The following is a 16006-nucleotide window of genomic DNA, read 5'->3' on the forward strand; positions in this document are numbered from 1 at the left end:
CATGAAGTCTTAGTGATTATCAGTGAAGTTAAGTGACATTATTTGCTGGGTCTGAGACATTTTTAAATGCTACATTCATAAAGCACAACAAAAACATAGTGACTGGGAGGTTTCTGCCTTTTTCTTCTAGTATACAAGTTACAATGGTGAGGAAAAAGAAAGCAACAAACGTCAAAGTCTCACTGCGCTGTACATTGAAGTGTTTAAGGGCAGTCACCTTCTAGAAAGTAAGTTTCTGAACTTAATGCCCATCAGGCAAGTAAAATATCACAGCATATATACCTCTAAGCTTTCCAAGAGCAGCAGAGTTTGCACCCTATACTGTAAGTCCTAGCAGTTTAGCAGTGGCTTTTAGGGTCTGCTTTCTTCACTTTATACAGAATCTTAACTCGTATATAGTTTCCTGTTTAGTGTGCACTTTGTTCATTTTTCTGAACAGGACTTCTTCATCAGGCATAGCTTAAAGCAGACCAGATTTAGACATTCAAATGAGTACTGTTTAAGCTCTTTGAGTGACACTTTCTTTTTAAAATAACTTACCCAGCTTTCACATAAACGGTAAATACATTTTTTGGACACTGCTCAATGTAAAAGGTGGACCTTATATAAAATTCATCAATAACACCAGCCATTTTTTGAAATTAACCAAATATGTCTAAGAATGAGATGTCTCCAATAAAAACATTTTGCCAAGATCAGGTGCTGTGAGAGTACCTATGTGATAATGTCTGGCAATAGACAAAGCTTTCATTTTTCATTTAAAAATCACTAATTACTACTAATACACAGTTGCTTTTGACAAGGCAATTGCTTCTTGTCTTTGTTGAAAAAAATCCAGAAAATTTCCTGTCATTTTTTCTCCTTTTATCACTGTCTCTCCCCTTATCAACATATCATATTGGTGTCCATGAAGTAATCCCACCTTTGGAATGGCAGTGATCAGGGTGAGGAGGGAATCGGTAAGATCAGCCCAGTACTGGGATATTTCAGGCTTACTTCTAAGAACCACATTAAGATCTGGAGGTAGTCAAACCTCTGGTGAGCTCACTGGCTGCAGGAGCCTGAGGAACACACCCTGCTGACACTACTGACCTGCATCTTAGTTTATCACCATCTGCTTTATGTGAGTTTCCAGCCTACCTTCTGTCGCCTCCTCCGCTTCAGCCTTCAGAGTAATGCTACCCCCAATACCCTTTCTGTCTTTCTTTCCCAATTAATCCTGGACCTTTTCTCACCATCCTCCACACCTCTACAAAACTCTCACTTGAGCCAACATGGCACAATCCTACTGTTTTATTCCACTCTCTCCTTGACAGGGACTCAGAACTGACACCGTTTTATTGAAATGCCAGAAAGAGCTCCAGCTTAAAATGAGTGGTCACAGGATCCTCTTTGTGTTGCCTTAACCAAGCTCAGGCTTGCCTGAGCTTGCTATGACAGTCTGAATGGTGGCTCTCCTGGGACGACAAGCACATAGCAGGCTGGAGCACAAAACACATGCCTTGGTGGTGTTGAATCATAAATAAACCAACAGCAGGCACCTTCTCTGAGCATAAAAAGCAGAAGCTTCATGGTAATTCATTTAACTCCTCTTTTCAGCTGCAAACTCTATTACACTCCTGAAACCTGTCTTAATTCAGAGAGTATTGCTCTTCAGCTGAGCTCAAAAATGAGTCTGGCAACAGAGTCCCCTGAGGCAGAAATCTCCAGAGCAGGCACAACATGAAAACATTGCCTGCCTGCTTTAAGATTTATTTCCCCCAGCACTCACTGGCATTCAGCACCACTGGCATTTGTGCCTTCAGCCTGAGACAGGCAGGAAGACAGCCATAGCACCAGTGTATGAAGTGCTTGGAAAATGGTTTGAAAAAGCCAAGTAGAAAAATCAGCATCCTACTCCTGTGCTGACATAAACAATTTTTAGCCTGCTTGTTTTGGGGGCCCTGAAACACTGCACGTCACTGTCATGGTGATCCTAGTGTGGATAACAGTAAAGAGCAGGGCAGATGCAGGAAAATGTACACAAACCTAGCATCAAATTTCTAAGAGCAAAGGTAAAAGGCAGTGAGAGAAAAGTGGTAATGCACAGGTCCGGCATAGGAATCTTCCTTTCACTATCAAAACCACTGATCTGACATATTGAGGATGAAAAACACAAGGGAAGAATTTTGCCACTACTATCAAGTTTCCATATACCTGTGTTTCATGAGAAGCTACTCACAAGCACAGCACTTACTGACACAGTCAGGTAGCTGCTAGTCTGCTCCGAGCAGAGTAGGTAGGTGTAGCATACTCAGACTGGACATGGCTGATACAAAGACCTAGCTTGGGACTCCCCTCCCATTTTGCAAACATGAGGATCTCTACATGATCAACTTTGCTTAATTTGTGCATTAAAGATTTGGCAAACAATGGCACAGGATATATCAATCTTTAGCATGTTTCAGTTGTTGAAATTTTTATACATTTTCCATGCACATCATCTTGGATTTAGGCTCTGGCTGTCCTGGCAAATGATAAAACAATGACTTTCACGTATTGCAGTGAGAAATGCATTTATTTCATACATGGGTTCATAATTAACTTTAAAAAGACAGCTAGCACTATCATATCTAACAAAACTTCTTTATCCCCTTAGAAGTACTGCTCTGTGTATTACTAAGTGCATGCTCCATCTGAAGGAGTTGATTTTCTTCCAGGCTCTGGGTGATTATCTATCTGAGCAGAAACTACAATTGCTGATGATGTGAAGGAGAGCTGTGCATGTAGCATTCATCAGTGAAGACTACCTGTCCCTTCCTGGCATACCTCTTCCTCTCTCTATCTCCTGATGGTGTATTCAATAGTTTTCTGGAAATTGTGAAAGAGGGGATTAGCTCTGCTTCACGAACTCTGGTAGCTCCATTCCTGTGCACAGGGTAAGGACTCCTGCCTTCTCCAGGGCAAAGGCTGGGTGAGCAGCATCAGTGAATTTGTGCCTGATGGCAAACAGCACCAGTCCTCTCTCTGCATTGAAGAACAACAGCCTTCCACTACTATAATCCAACAGGATGCCAATCCTGGCCAGGTGCTCCGTCACATGGACATCACTCATCACACCAGTGTGAAGAAATCTGTAAAGAAAGCTGCGGGAAAATGGAAACCAGAATACAATGAGCCTCCCCATAGCAATTTACCAGAAATAACCTGCAGCTCAATTCCAATCTATTAACAGGTGGCTGCATACAGCAGCCTATCACGTGGCTGCAGCATTTTGCTCAGTACATAGGCAAAGCAAATGTGGCATCTCTTCAAGCCCTGCCTGGCATCCTGAGAAGCCTTTTCACTTGGTATCTTTGGACTCGTAGAAAAAAAACTCTTGGATGTTTCATTTAGCTAGTAATGTTCATACATCTGTATGATTTCACACTGAAAAAAGCACACTTGTTTAGATCAAGAGCACCTTTACAAAGTAGCAGGGGGGTGCCTTACAAATCTCCAAGCAGCCTGGCACTGGCCTGCTACCAAAGACTCTCCCAGCACCCTGCAGTCCTGCCACAGTGGCGGGGGAAGTCTATCACTGTGAAGGACAAGGCTGGAGAAAACATTCCCTATCAAGTCTTGACATCTCCTACAAATGGAATTGGTTCTAAAAAAGGCTGCATTTATTGAAATAAATACCTTTGCTGGTGTTTAGTGAAGCAAATCAGGATATGAGCAGCAACAAACTAGTTCTTTAAGTTTTATTCACTCTCTGGATAAAGGGTGCTAAAATAATCTATTCTGAGTTTAATTTTATTTTTTAAGGTGCTTTATACTTTTTAAACTAAGAGGAGGTCTAAAGGTTTTATGGAGATAGCCTTTTCTTATTATTCAAATTTACATAAAGGAAGCTGAAGAATCCTTTCTGCTTTCAGGGTTCTTGTGTCTGGTCAGCTTTATTTTCATGAAAGACAGGTAACTTCCTGAGCCACCAGGAAGTTACCTGTCCTCTTTACCTGGTTTGTGTGGGACAGCACCTCATGCACCAGGAGGTATCACTCAACCCCAGAACACTGCTCTGTGTTATTGCCTCATAGCAAATCCCAATCCTGTAGCTTCTGCAGGCAGAGACAACAATTTCCCAGTAATGACATCCTTGAGCAGGCAGCAGTTCACCCAGGACTGAAGGAAACCTGTTTGTGCAAGAGGCAATATAGTAAAGAGAGTGTGGTGGTAGACAAACCATATTGTGATATTTCCTTCAGTCAAATCATGAAGCATCACAAAAAATTGCACTCTGTTGTTCTAACTGGAGAGTTTTATGAAAGATTTCACTCAGTGTCTTTTCATCTTTGCACTGAGATGGATTTATCTAAAAGACCTCAAATTTAGAAGTCTTGTTCAAACTAGAAAGTCTGGGGTTTCATACAGACATAGTCACAAACGTCTTGTGTACATTCAGTGGCAACAGCAACAAAAAGTGCTTAAACCAGTAAATCCTCATCACCTTTTAAGAAGCCATATCAGTGTGGCACAAGTTATACAAGGGGACCTGTGCTTGTCCTAGGACTGATATCAATATGTCCACCCCCTGCAATGTTCTCAATGGATAGAGCTAGCCTGGTACAATCATGTGAACATATCCCAGGAGTACTTCCTAGTTCTCCAAAGCCAAAAATACTTTGGAAAACACTACCAATAATACCTTCAGCAGAGAAGCAGACTATGGAAGATGGATTACTTCTATCCACAATGTATTAAAAACAAAGCCCACAAAGCTGATGTTCTCAGTGCAGCAAAAAACTGCTTTGAGACTCTGATGGATTAAGAGGTGACCATGGGCTGAAACAAATCGAGCAGTCAAAGGTACCACTACCTTTCACCTCCTGGCCATTCCTGTGACACCCAGTTCTTCCTTTACATCAATCCCACCACTGACTTAGTACTGAGATTTTGCAGTGTTTGAAAGGGAGGCTCAATTGCATGAAGTCCAGAGGCTGCATGACCAAAATGATTCAGTTCTACAAAATTTGTGTTGTGTTAAAGATGCCTATTGGCAAAAAAAAATTAAAGTGAGGGATCCACCCTGAACCCCACAAGATGGTTTTGCTTATCATACTGCTACTCACCCAGTGAGTTTGGTTTTTTCAGGAAGGTGGATCACTGTTGCATTAGAAGAGATTTGCAATGCAGGATGCGCTGTGTCACTCAGCAGGCGAAATCGAGTTCCTGGTACAATTCATAACAAAGAAACACCAGATCTGAGAGGTTGGCTACATTAACATGAGATGATCATAAAATGTTAAGCAACAATTATGGCCATCTCAGCTGGACAGGGTTGTATCTGCTGGCAGGTAGGAGTGACAGAAAATTGGATGCAAATACAAGGAGTCTTCCAAACTGAGACAGAAGTCTAATATTCAGAAATGCAGATAGGTGATAAAGAGATCTTTTAGAGCATGTAAGAAGTTTGAATAATTTTCAATCAATTGCTTTTTTCAAAACACCAAATTTCAATTTTCAGGCTGATTTGGAAGAACCATACATAACACTATTTATCTAGAAATCTTATAGTTTTAAAACTGCTTTGCATGCTTCCTCATCACTCACTCAAACTCCATTAGGTTTTAATTGTGAGAGGTTTTCTTTAGAGTCATGACAACTTTTATCTAAATGTGCTCTGTCAGATTCAAGCAAACTGAGATCCCTGAAGAATACTTAATCACTTCATCTCTTTGACAGAATTCAACATTTTTGCTTGAGGTCACACTAGTTTTACACAGGACATAAATATACAAGCTTCAAGTGAAGTCCTGATTATGCTAATTTTAAGCAGAAAAAAAAAGGGATATAAATTTGATTTAACAAGATAAAAATTTCAGTAACTTGGTCACAACCATATTGGGAAGTTCAGGTATAATTTCGAAAGAAAAATGTTTGGCTACTTTGCCCTTTCCACCCCATTGTTTTGACATCAGGAAATTATGATCTACCTTTAGTTGAGATGAGAGCTGCTTCACTTTGTTCACTTGTCCCAAATGGGTTGACAGCCCTCAGGTAGAAGAAATAGTTCACATTGGGCTCCAGGGATACTTTCAATTCAGGTTTCTTTATACCAGCGAAAGACCTGCAAATGTTGAAGACACATTAAAATGTAAGCAAATATCCAAACTAGGGAAGACTGTTTTATGCCAACAGTTAAGTTCCCTAACTGTATTGTTTATAACTGAAATAACAAAAACCATACAGAAACTCCAAACGAGAAAGACAAACACTGTTTTCACAAACAACTGGGTTATGTAGGAGCTTCAGCATTTCACTTGAGGGATTGTCTTCACTTTGTCTTACTTATGACCCAGTGCAGGCATTTGGTGTAATGATCACTTTATGTTGGTTTTTGGCATAATTCATCACATAAAATTTAAGCAGCACAGAGTCAAATTCTCATCTGCCTCCCGTGAAAAGTCTGTTTTTTCTTTACAAAATAAGCAAGTTTCTGAAGGAAAAAATCCACTTTTAATTAATTAGTTACATGACGACACTGAATACACTTGTGTTTTACTATTCGGGCACATGCTACAAGTCCAAAAGAATTGATATCATTATATGACACAGCACAGAAATCATGCTCTTCATCATAAAATCATCATAGAATGGTGATTAACTTCTTATGAGGAACTCCTCACTGCCAAATCTTTCAACAGCCAAGCCTGAGCTCTGTCTTTGCTGTGGTACCACGCACTCTAACAGGGCAGTTTTGCAGGAGGCAGAGCAGAGGAGCTGCCTTCACACAGTTCCCTGCTTTGACTACGCTCTCCAGTGCAGTGCCTTAAAAACTCTCTAGCCCTCACATCCTCTACCCCTGGTGTCTTCATACACTGCTAGAAAGCAGGAGTCAGCACCCACTCAATCTGCTTCACAGGTGCTTTAAAGTATCCGTGAAAGTATTTTGGATGGCTAGAAAGATGCCATTTTATTTTCAACATTGACAGCAGTAAGAAAGATTGGCTTAACAAATTCTCTTGCACAGGACCTTGATTTTCCTCATTTTTTGCCTCTTATGATAACAGCAAAGCCAGACAAAATACATGCTCTGCATTGTATGCCTGTAGGTAAAGACTGTTTATCTGTATTAAGTAGGTAATTTCCTTCAAGAAATGCTTTTAGGAATCTACAAGACAAGTATTTAAATTCCAGAATGGGAGACCTGCCTTTGGAGAGTGAGCAAGACACTTTCCCTTCTACCTCAGGTTTGAGAGTGGAGTCCACGATGGTCTCTCTCCACAATGGCAAGCAATGCCCCTGAGAAAAGCTAGACTAAATAAATTACTTTTTGCAGCACAAATTTCTGTGAACCCAGAGGAGGTAAGGCAAGCAAGTCAGCAGTCAGATCAGATCGTTCTATTCATTAGGGGTTACTGTTTTTACACACATATCCCACCAGAGAGCAGTGCAAGCTGATGAATAATCAGTGCTCATCCATCGGGATTTTTCACATGCCTGCTTCTGCTGCATTTATCACATCAAGGTAAAATCTTACCGCTCTTAATACACCAGATTCCTGCTTACACCACACAGATCTCTTTCCAGGAGGATGGCATCTTCAGAAAAGACTGGTGTGTCATTCTTATTAGTCTGTGAGAGGTATTTTGCACTGACAGTTGTCATTAAGGGCAATTAAAAGCATCAAGAAAATGCACTGGGTGCTTCTGTGATGTGTACCTTCAATTTAAAAGAATTTCAAAAAGTCTGGGGCTCTGGCATGATCAGCACAAGACTATGCTACTTTCAGGGAATGTGTTACATTAATGCTGGAACTGATGAAGTAAAGAGAAATGGCAGAAATTGCACGGTTTGCTTCACCCTCCTGACTCACCAAGGCCCTGACCACAAGACCACTTCAGCAAGGCACTGACAGCACAGCAGAAAGGTTTAGGGAAGAGATGCAACCTGATGAACAGACTAATAAGAAGACAAGCTCTTTAGACTTGAGTATAGGAGACAAGAGAAAAAAAAAAAGATGATTCGAAGAAAGCTACAAGATGGGAACTGAGAGAGGAGGCAAATATAAAAGGAGAGAAAGGAAAAAACCTTTCTAGGATAGAAGCAGAGGCAGGAGAAAAGAAGTAGGCACCTAAGCTTTGAAGAAATTTGCCCAAGCTTCCTAGGCAAGACTTACCCAATCTGTTCCTTAAAAGCAGCACACTGACATTTTTGACACGAATCTGAAGCACAGACCACCAGAGAGGAGTTTTAAGCAAAGAGTTACAAGTGACATGAAAAGAGGACATGCTAAGCTATTCCTTGAAAGCTGTCTGTGGCACTATGTAGATCAGCATGCCTTAAGCACAGTGATGCCCTGTACACGGCTCCTTCTTCTGTCATCTGGAAAATGTTATGTAAGTTGGTATCCTTCCATAGAAATTAGGAGATCTTTTTCACTATGTACTACTCATCAGATGACTAAATAATAAAATACAAAATCACTTCTAAATTCAATTAGATAGTTACATTGTGGTATAATAAGTAGACATGGGGTATTTATAATCTGAAGTGTAGATCCCAGAGACGTCTCATAGGTATTTAGAAAACATGTTGGGTCCAGTCATTTGCAGAATAGGGTCAGCGACTGAAGTTCAGACTTTGGTCTCTTACAAATACGAAATTCTCCAAATCAGAATTTGGATGCATATTTAAATCAGAGGTCAATGGCATGCTGCTTTTCAGTCATAACAGTGAGACAGAAAAATCTTGACTTCAATCTGATCTGGGCTGTAAAACGGTGATCAGATTTTTGAAAGTATTATCTGCTTGGTAATCTATTTCAGCCAGCTTTAAGCTGCCTAAGAATAAGAGCCCATCAATTTTAGCTATGATTAAGGCTTAAAAACAGTCCTGCTGCTGCCAACTAATGAAGCAGAATATGCTGACAAGAAGGAATTTCATTTGCTACATTCTGAGCCAGATCCAAGAGCAAAAGAAGCTTCATGCAAAGAAGAAATAGGTCTTGCTATCTGTTGCCTCCCCTGTCTAGAGGGTACGGTAAAAGGGGAGAGTGAATACTGAGGGGTCCCAGCAATCACAGTAGTTTATCACGCTTTAGACTGACTCCACAAAAGCAAGTGTGAGAAGAAGGTATGATCAGTGCTTAGCTTACAGCATACAGGTTATGTGTAGGAGAAGGCGAGGGAAAATGCATCCTGACTGTGTTGGTGGAAGGCTGTTTCATTTCTGATTTTTTGTAACAAGCACTGCAGATGGATCTTCCTCAAGCTCACCTTAAGTAGTGAACTGTAATTTTGAAAGAAAAAGAAATCCACCTACAATATTTCTAATGTCAGATAGTTTCTACTTTATATACACCTGCCCACTTCAGAGATGATTTGAGATGTAATAATGTTGCTATCAAAGTGTGAGGCATCCTGGTCTTTAGATTAAACGTTATCTTACTTGCACTGTCCTCTCAATTTCTTGGTATTGTTGATACAAAAATTAGTGCACAAAAAGTCAAGAAGCATTCAAAGTTAACTATTTTAAGTATCTCCTCTCAATTCTTTCATTGTAACATGGATCTGTAAGACTGAAAATCCACTCTTCAAATATCAGGTATGTGCCATTTAAAGCAGAACAAAAAGGACTTGCATGTTCCTTCACATTTAACTTGCCAAGGAATATTATAGTAGCAGTTTATGCTAAATCTGTGATTTCTCTGGTTTTAGGGACATCTGATCTTGCGTTTTCATGCTCATTTCTCTCATCAGCATCTTCATTTATTTAAAGGAAACAACATCTAGGGGATATTCTTTTAATATTGCCTGAACCTAGCAAATGATATGCCTTGCAGTGAATCACAACACCCTCTGTGCTATAATTGTCATTTCCACCCCCAAGATCCCACTGAAACAGTACCTCCAGAGCTGTGCTGCTATCACTGACATGGAGTTAGGGTGAAAGTATGCAAGCTTCTCAAGATACATGTGGAAGCGTATAGAAAGGGTGCACCATGAGTGGAAAAAAGCTCTTGAAGCTAAAAATAAAGAGCAAATAGCTCTGAGTTTGCTCCCAGCTGTGCCACATGCCTCCTTTCCTATCCTCTCCTCTGTCCCAGCTCAGGCTGTTTTGGGATTAGGTCACGAAAACACCCCCTGCTTGCTGCTATCTGCAATTGGCAGACTTAGAGGGAAGGAAGGTTCTGCGTTTCCAACACCCTGTTTCCTGAGCTACCATGACTACCATGTGGGCAACGAAAGAGGAGGGAGACTTGCTCCTTTTGTTCCAGCATTAGACTTGCTTCATCAGGAACCCAAAAATTTCATTCCCCAGAAGTGCTGGTCTTGCTCTGTCAGAGAGGATGACATACAGTAACTTCCACTTTCACAAGCTCACTGCATACTGCACTTATTTCTGCCTCCCTGAGTCTTACAGATTTCTCATGATGTGACACAGGCTTTCCATCTGAACAGCCTACATACCTAATCCCTGGACTACATTTCTCACAGCTTTCCATCTTCCACCCACAACTCCATTGACTTCTCAACACAAAGAGGCTGCTGAACAGTAAGAAAATAGCAGAGCTCTTGAAACTGAAAGAAATATTTCAAAGAGTCACTCACAAAGATTCTGGAAAAAGATTCAACCTGTGAAAGAGCTTTAAAGCCACTGCAGCAGGCCAGGGACTCATTTTTGCCGAAGATTTAAGGTGATTTTATATGAAATTATGTCCCTCAGGTGGGAAGCTGACAGAAAGGAGAAGGGAAAATGTAAATTTGTGTGGGGTTTTTTTGGTTGGTTGGATGGTTTTTTGTATGTTTTGGTTGGTTGGGTGTTGGATAATACCTTTTTCTTAACTTAAATATGGGGCAACTGAGAGGCATTTTAAAAACTTTGATTCCATTTTCAGTCTCATGAGAAGGGTGAGACAATAGAGATAAGTCACACCATCACAATCAGAAGCTGATTATTTCCTAATTCCAACACACTATAAGCGTTTCTTGGCCTATCAGCTTTTTACCACGCCATACTGTGTGCTTTAAAGCCAATCATCTAAAACTACCCCAATGCATCATTAATTGTTCTATTTCTCCAAAGTATCTAGTCTTATTTGCAAGGCCATCTTTTGAAACTTTTTTCTAGCTCCATTTCTCTCAGCGATATCTGTCCTATTCCATGGCATTTCTAAGTCAGCATTTCTTATCTCAAAGTTTGCATACGGATGCATACTGTGTGGGCCTTCTACAAATCCATTTCCCATGACTGGGGTTTTGTGGGTTTTTTGTTTGGTTGTTTTGTTTTGTTTTGTTTTTTGACAGTATTTGAAAGGAAACTTTAGTGAGGTTTCATTTCCAAATATGCTTCATATTCTCTCCCTCGGGAGCTGGGATTGCTCCAAGGATGTTCTTGGAGTTATTCAAAAGCATCCTGGGCAACTGGCTCTAGGGGGCTCTGTTTGATCAGGGGTGTTACTCTAGGTGATCTCCAAAGGTTCCTTCCAGCCTCAACCACACTGTGATTCTGTGGCATGCTGAAGTCTACATGTCACTGACTCAGACCAGTCTCTCCCTGTTTGATCCCTTGGCAGTGTCCTTTCCCTTGGGTGAGCCTCCAGAATGATATCTGTGGAAGCAGCCTTATGGGGATGGGACCATGCTGCCTTCTCCTGAACTTTTCTTGAATGCTCTTCCCTGACCTCTGCTTTCACACTGTGCTCGCAGCAGCAACTGAATGAACCTTCTAGGGTTGCTGAGAAATGTGTCTGAACTCCCACCCAGGGACTGGGAAATTGCTTAGCTCCAGGGCTGCTGCAAGCACAAAAGGCATAAGCTGTCTATGAGAGGGCTCCACATTCAGCTGATCCCCAAGATGCACGTTGCTCAGGAAACCTGCAAAGGACAAACCCCAAGCTTTCAAAGGAAAAAAAAAAAAAAAACCAAAAAACAAAACTAAACAAACATCTACAAGACTTGAAACCAAAATTCTGGGTGTGCATAGAGTCAGAGTTTTATTCTACCTTATATAGGTACTTGGCTTCTAGTCAAGTTGATTGACTTTTATTCAAGTTGATTTCTAATTCTAAATTGCTCCTTTGGGGGCCCTGGATATGAGTGATACAGGCAATTCTCCATGTAGCAGTAGGCTTTACCCCCCCCCCCCCAACTTTATCTAAAATCTTAAATAGAAATCTTTAAAAAACTTCTCCATCACTATAACAACTTGTGACACTACAGAAGATTTCCAGGTTATTCTCAAGGGATTGATTTAGGGGGAAAAAAGGGAAATTGTTTTCAGGGAAAGTTAGTGGTAAAACATTTGTTTTTGACACACAAAAAGAGGTCAAAGCCCTTCTATAAATAGAGAATTTTAAGCTACAGCAATTCTGAGAAAATTCATTTTTATGTCCTGTGGAAAGTTTTCACACTTGTCACAGTTAAAGGCCAGCTTCTGCTGACAAGGAGGCCAAAAAGTCAAATGTAACTCAGTATAATTATAAACATGGTAAATTTTACACAAGGTCACTTGAGAAGCAAAGGGGTCTGTTCTGGAAGCTTTTTTGCCACATTTATCACCACACAAGAAAACACTTATGTTACCAACACCTTGCTCATGGATTACAGAAATCAGCACAGCTTCTGGTTTAGAGGAAAAAAGTCAGTTTCAGGTAACAGCACAGAAACTTGAGGGCAAACAACCAGCATATGTTTCAGATCCATTATCTTTGACCAGCAGCAACTTCAGCAGGTTGACAGGGACCTGATGGCCTCACAAAATAGGTACGATACACAACAAGACCCTCCGAGAAGCAGGAGAACTGGGCGAGACTTCTCCTTGATTGCAGTAATGCAGCACACTGGTACTGCATGATAAAAAGTCTCCCACCCACACAGAAACTTTTAATTTCAGTTTTCAGCCTACTTTTGTAAGGAGCAAGGCATTCACAATTTCACAGTTGTACTTCTCTCCTACAAAGCTAAGAACACTTCAGTCCACTTAACTAATTTTGACTGCAAACCCTTCCCTCCTCTTCAAGGAGCTCATCCCTCTCTACCCCATCTTCATGATGTCCATGTGAACTAGCCCATAGTTGAAGACCCTAATCCGGCTTCTCAGGAAGTGAAAAAGACAGCCTCAGCTGGGCTGAGACTCTTCCATGGGGTTCTGTATGGCAAGTCACCCCTCTCCACAAAACTTCTCAGACCTGTGCAGCTGCATTTTGCTAGAATATTGTCACTGTTTTTAGAAGGCAAACAAGGATCCCCAAGCCCTAAGGACCTGCAGACAACCATGTAGGTCCCTGCCTACAGCTGAGGGGTTGGAACTAGATAATCTTTAAGGTCTCTTCCAACCAAGGCTATTCTAAGATTTGATGATTCTGCAACAATTTTCCAGGCATTTCAGCACAGTGCAGAGTTACCCGGCTCAGAGGTGCCAACATCCCTCCTTGTCCGCTCCTCTATGCAGCACAGGCTTAGCACAGGGGAAACCAAAGAGGGTCTGCATAAACAGCCACTACCCTGAACTTCAAAGCTGCTTTTGGAACCCTGTGGCATGCCTGCACAGCCAGGCAGCACCGAGCTCGGCTGTGTGTTGTGAGGTCTCTGCACGCACGTCTAGACAGCACAGATGGGTCACCAGTATTACTGAAACATCCATATCACCCTTACTATGCCCAGACATGACTTCCATCTTGTTCGCCACAAAGGCAAGAGCAAACTCGGCCACGCTCCTCCATCACTCGCCTTCCTGTGGAGCTGCCCTGCTCTGCCTTGCCCCGGGGCTGCGACAGCTGCGGGGCCGCCATGGGTTCCCCGCCCAGCACAGCCCTGGAACTTCGGCTTCATTGCAGACAGCACAACATCTCCGCGGTTTTGGCCCCAAATGAAAGGGATTGTCCGGTTAAGCAGAATGAAAAGGAAGTATTTTTATGTCTCAGCCTAATCTCACGGATTAGTGCCTGCCCCTTAAATTCCTCAGCACACAGAAGCAGATTTCCTACTTGCGTGGCTGCAGGCGGAATAATCTCTTGCGTAACGGGCGGCGCTCCGCAGGCAGGGCTCAGCGGCTGCCGGTGTGACCGAGGCACTGACCTGACGCCTTCTCCTTCCGGACAGTGCTGCCGGCAGTACTCCACGATAAAAGACTCGGCGGACACGGATGCGGCACGCCAGCGGACAGTGGCTGTGTCCCAGCACACGGTGCAATCCTCGGCCCTGATGGTGGGCACAGCGGGCGCTGGGGACACAAGGACACGTTAGCTGTGCTGTGAGGAGGGTGCCTGAGGGGCGTCTTGGGAAGGGAAGCAACAGTCACCTCCGTGAAAACCCTTGCGATAGATCTTTGCTCATCCCGCAGTGATCTTTTGCTTGTTTGTATTTGAATGGCAGAGGGCCACATTACAGGGAAAACAAACAATAAAAACATGCTGGGAAAGTCATTGTGAATAGTTGTGCATTTGTCACATTTATTTTAGAAAAGTAAATTTTTATGCCTTTCCTCGAGCAATGTTTCCTCATTTCTGCCAGTCTGCAAGGAGCAGAGCACCGAGGCAGCACTGCCTGCAGCTCTCTGCATTGCCTCAATCCTGTCCTCAGCAGCCCCTGCATGAACTGCATCAGAACAAATGTGCTGCTGGAGAAATGACAGGGAGATGCTGACTTTCTGTTTAATTATGTCTTTTTATTTTTGCAATGCTAAAATTCGGTCCCATAATTTCTCCTTTTTAGAGATTCTGTTTAAGAGCTACAGGCCCAACTGCAATACAGAAAACGGAATATAAAATAATGCACTAGCTGCAAGTAATCAAAAGCTATTGTGTGAAACTGCATATTCAACACTGTAGGCTGAAAATTGATCGGTTGTATTCTCTTGTTTTTCCCCATTCTGGGAAATAGCAACAGAAAACACCTTACCACCTGTTGTGAAACTCACATAAACAGTCCTAATGGCTGAATCCTCCAATTCCTGCAGTCAGCAGCTTACACACATACCAACATGTATGTATGGGTAAACAGCATGTCACAAGACATTAAACTGTTTTTACTGTAATTTGAAAATAACTGTCTAAAGAGTAGCTGAAGTGAGCATACTAGAAAAAGCTGTTACTGTGCTTCTGAGATTTTTTTAACAAATTAGCTGCAGCTAGAATACAAAATCTAATTTTATTGTAATATTCTGGAACTCATGCAAGTGTTTGTGTAAGAGGCAAAGACCAAACAGGGTGAAAATCATGCAGGTTTTGAGCAACAGCAGATGTGTCTACTTCAATGTCTTTAGGACTGCAAGGAGAGAGAAGATCAGTTATGGGGGAGAGCTCTGGGGGACAGAGAGATACTTCTTGCCTTGAGCATCATCCCCTCACAGAAAATACTGTTTGGAAACAGAATGCTCCTCAGTGGAGGGAAGGGCAAGCTGTGAGTCTGGGAGGTGGAGGAGCAAGAGTTGGGGGGCTCTGGGGGGATGCTACAGCAGCATTTACCTGCATTCCCCACAACTCTCCAGGCTACACTGACACTTCCATGGGTGCAGTGCCAGCAGAGAAATTTTCTCAAGAACTAGAAGAGACTCAGCTTTGTTCTGCTATTAACTGCATATATAAGCAAATTATTTTCTTGTATGTGTGAACTTTCAGTCTGAATTACTAAAAAACCTCTACGTTCTTCCTTCTGACTTTATTGGGCTACTTGAAGAATTGAAATTTGTCTTTGTATCAAAGCAGCTGGACTCCCGCTGAATAATTGGCTTCCATTACTGGTGCTTATCTTTCTGCCTTCGGTGTTGAAAAGATGCAGCAATTTTGCATCAGCGAGTCCTCAGCAGTGTCCCCAAAAAGTCCATCTGGGGCTCATGCTCCAGAGGGAGCTCAGCTGAGTTTTAGGGAAGGTGTTCAATAAGCCCACATTTTACCCAGTTTATTTGTTTTCTTAAAGAAACAAGCTGAGGAAAGCCATTAAAGATTCATATAAATTAACTTTTCTTAGAAGGATTCAGTTTTTAGGAAAAAAAGTGTAGTGAGCTTGACACCAAAAAAACAAAGAGATTTCTGAAAAATAAT

General features: G+C 41.9%; 1 protein-coding gene across 3 annotated transcripts in view; it reads right to left on the minus strand.

Moving 5' to 3' along the window:
• Positions 1–2538: 2538 nt before the first annotated feature.
• CMYA5 (cardiomyopathy associated 5) overlaps positions 2539–16006 on the minus strand; it is a 45556-nt gene continuing 32088 nt past the window's right edge. For 2 of the 3 annotated variants that reach the window (XM_074533436.1, XM_074533435.1), the window contains exons 9-13: positions 13956–14187; positions 5955–6088; positions 5091–5190; positions 3978–4154; positions 2539–3125 (exon numbers count right to left, since the gene is read on the minus strand). In XM_074533436.1, the coding sequence (XP_074389537.1) occupies positions 2873–3125; positions 3978–4154; positions 5091–5190; positions 5955–6088; positions 13956–14187 (896 nt within the window). In that variant the 3' untranslated portion in view covers positions 2539–2872. The remainder of the gene's footprint in view (positions 3126–3977; positions 4155–5090; positions 5191–5954; positions 6089–13955; positions 14188–16006) is intronic. The other variant, XM_005492133.4, reaches the window with a different exon arrangement.

This window comes from Zonotrichia albicollis, chromosome Z, assembly GCF_047830755.1.
Source record: "Zonotrichia albicollis isolate bZonAlb1 chromosome Z, bZonAlb1.hap1, whole genome shotgun sequence".
Lineage (NCBI taxonomy): Eukaryota > Metazoa > Chordata > Aves > Passeriformes > Passerellidae > Zonotrichia > Zonotrichia albicollis.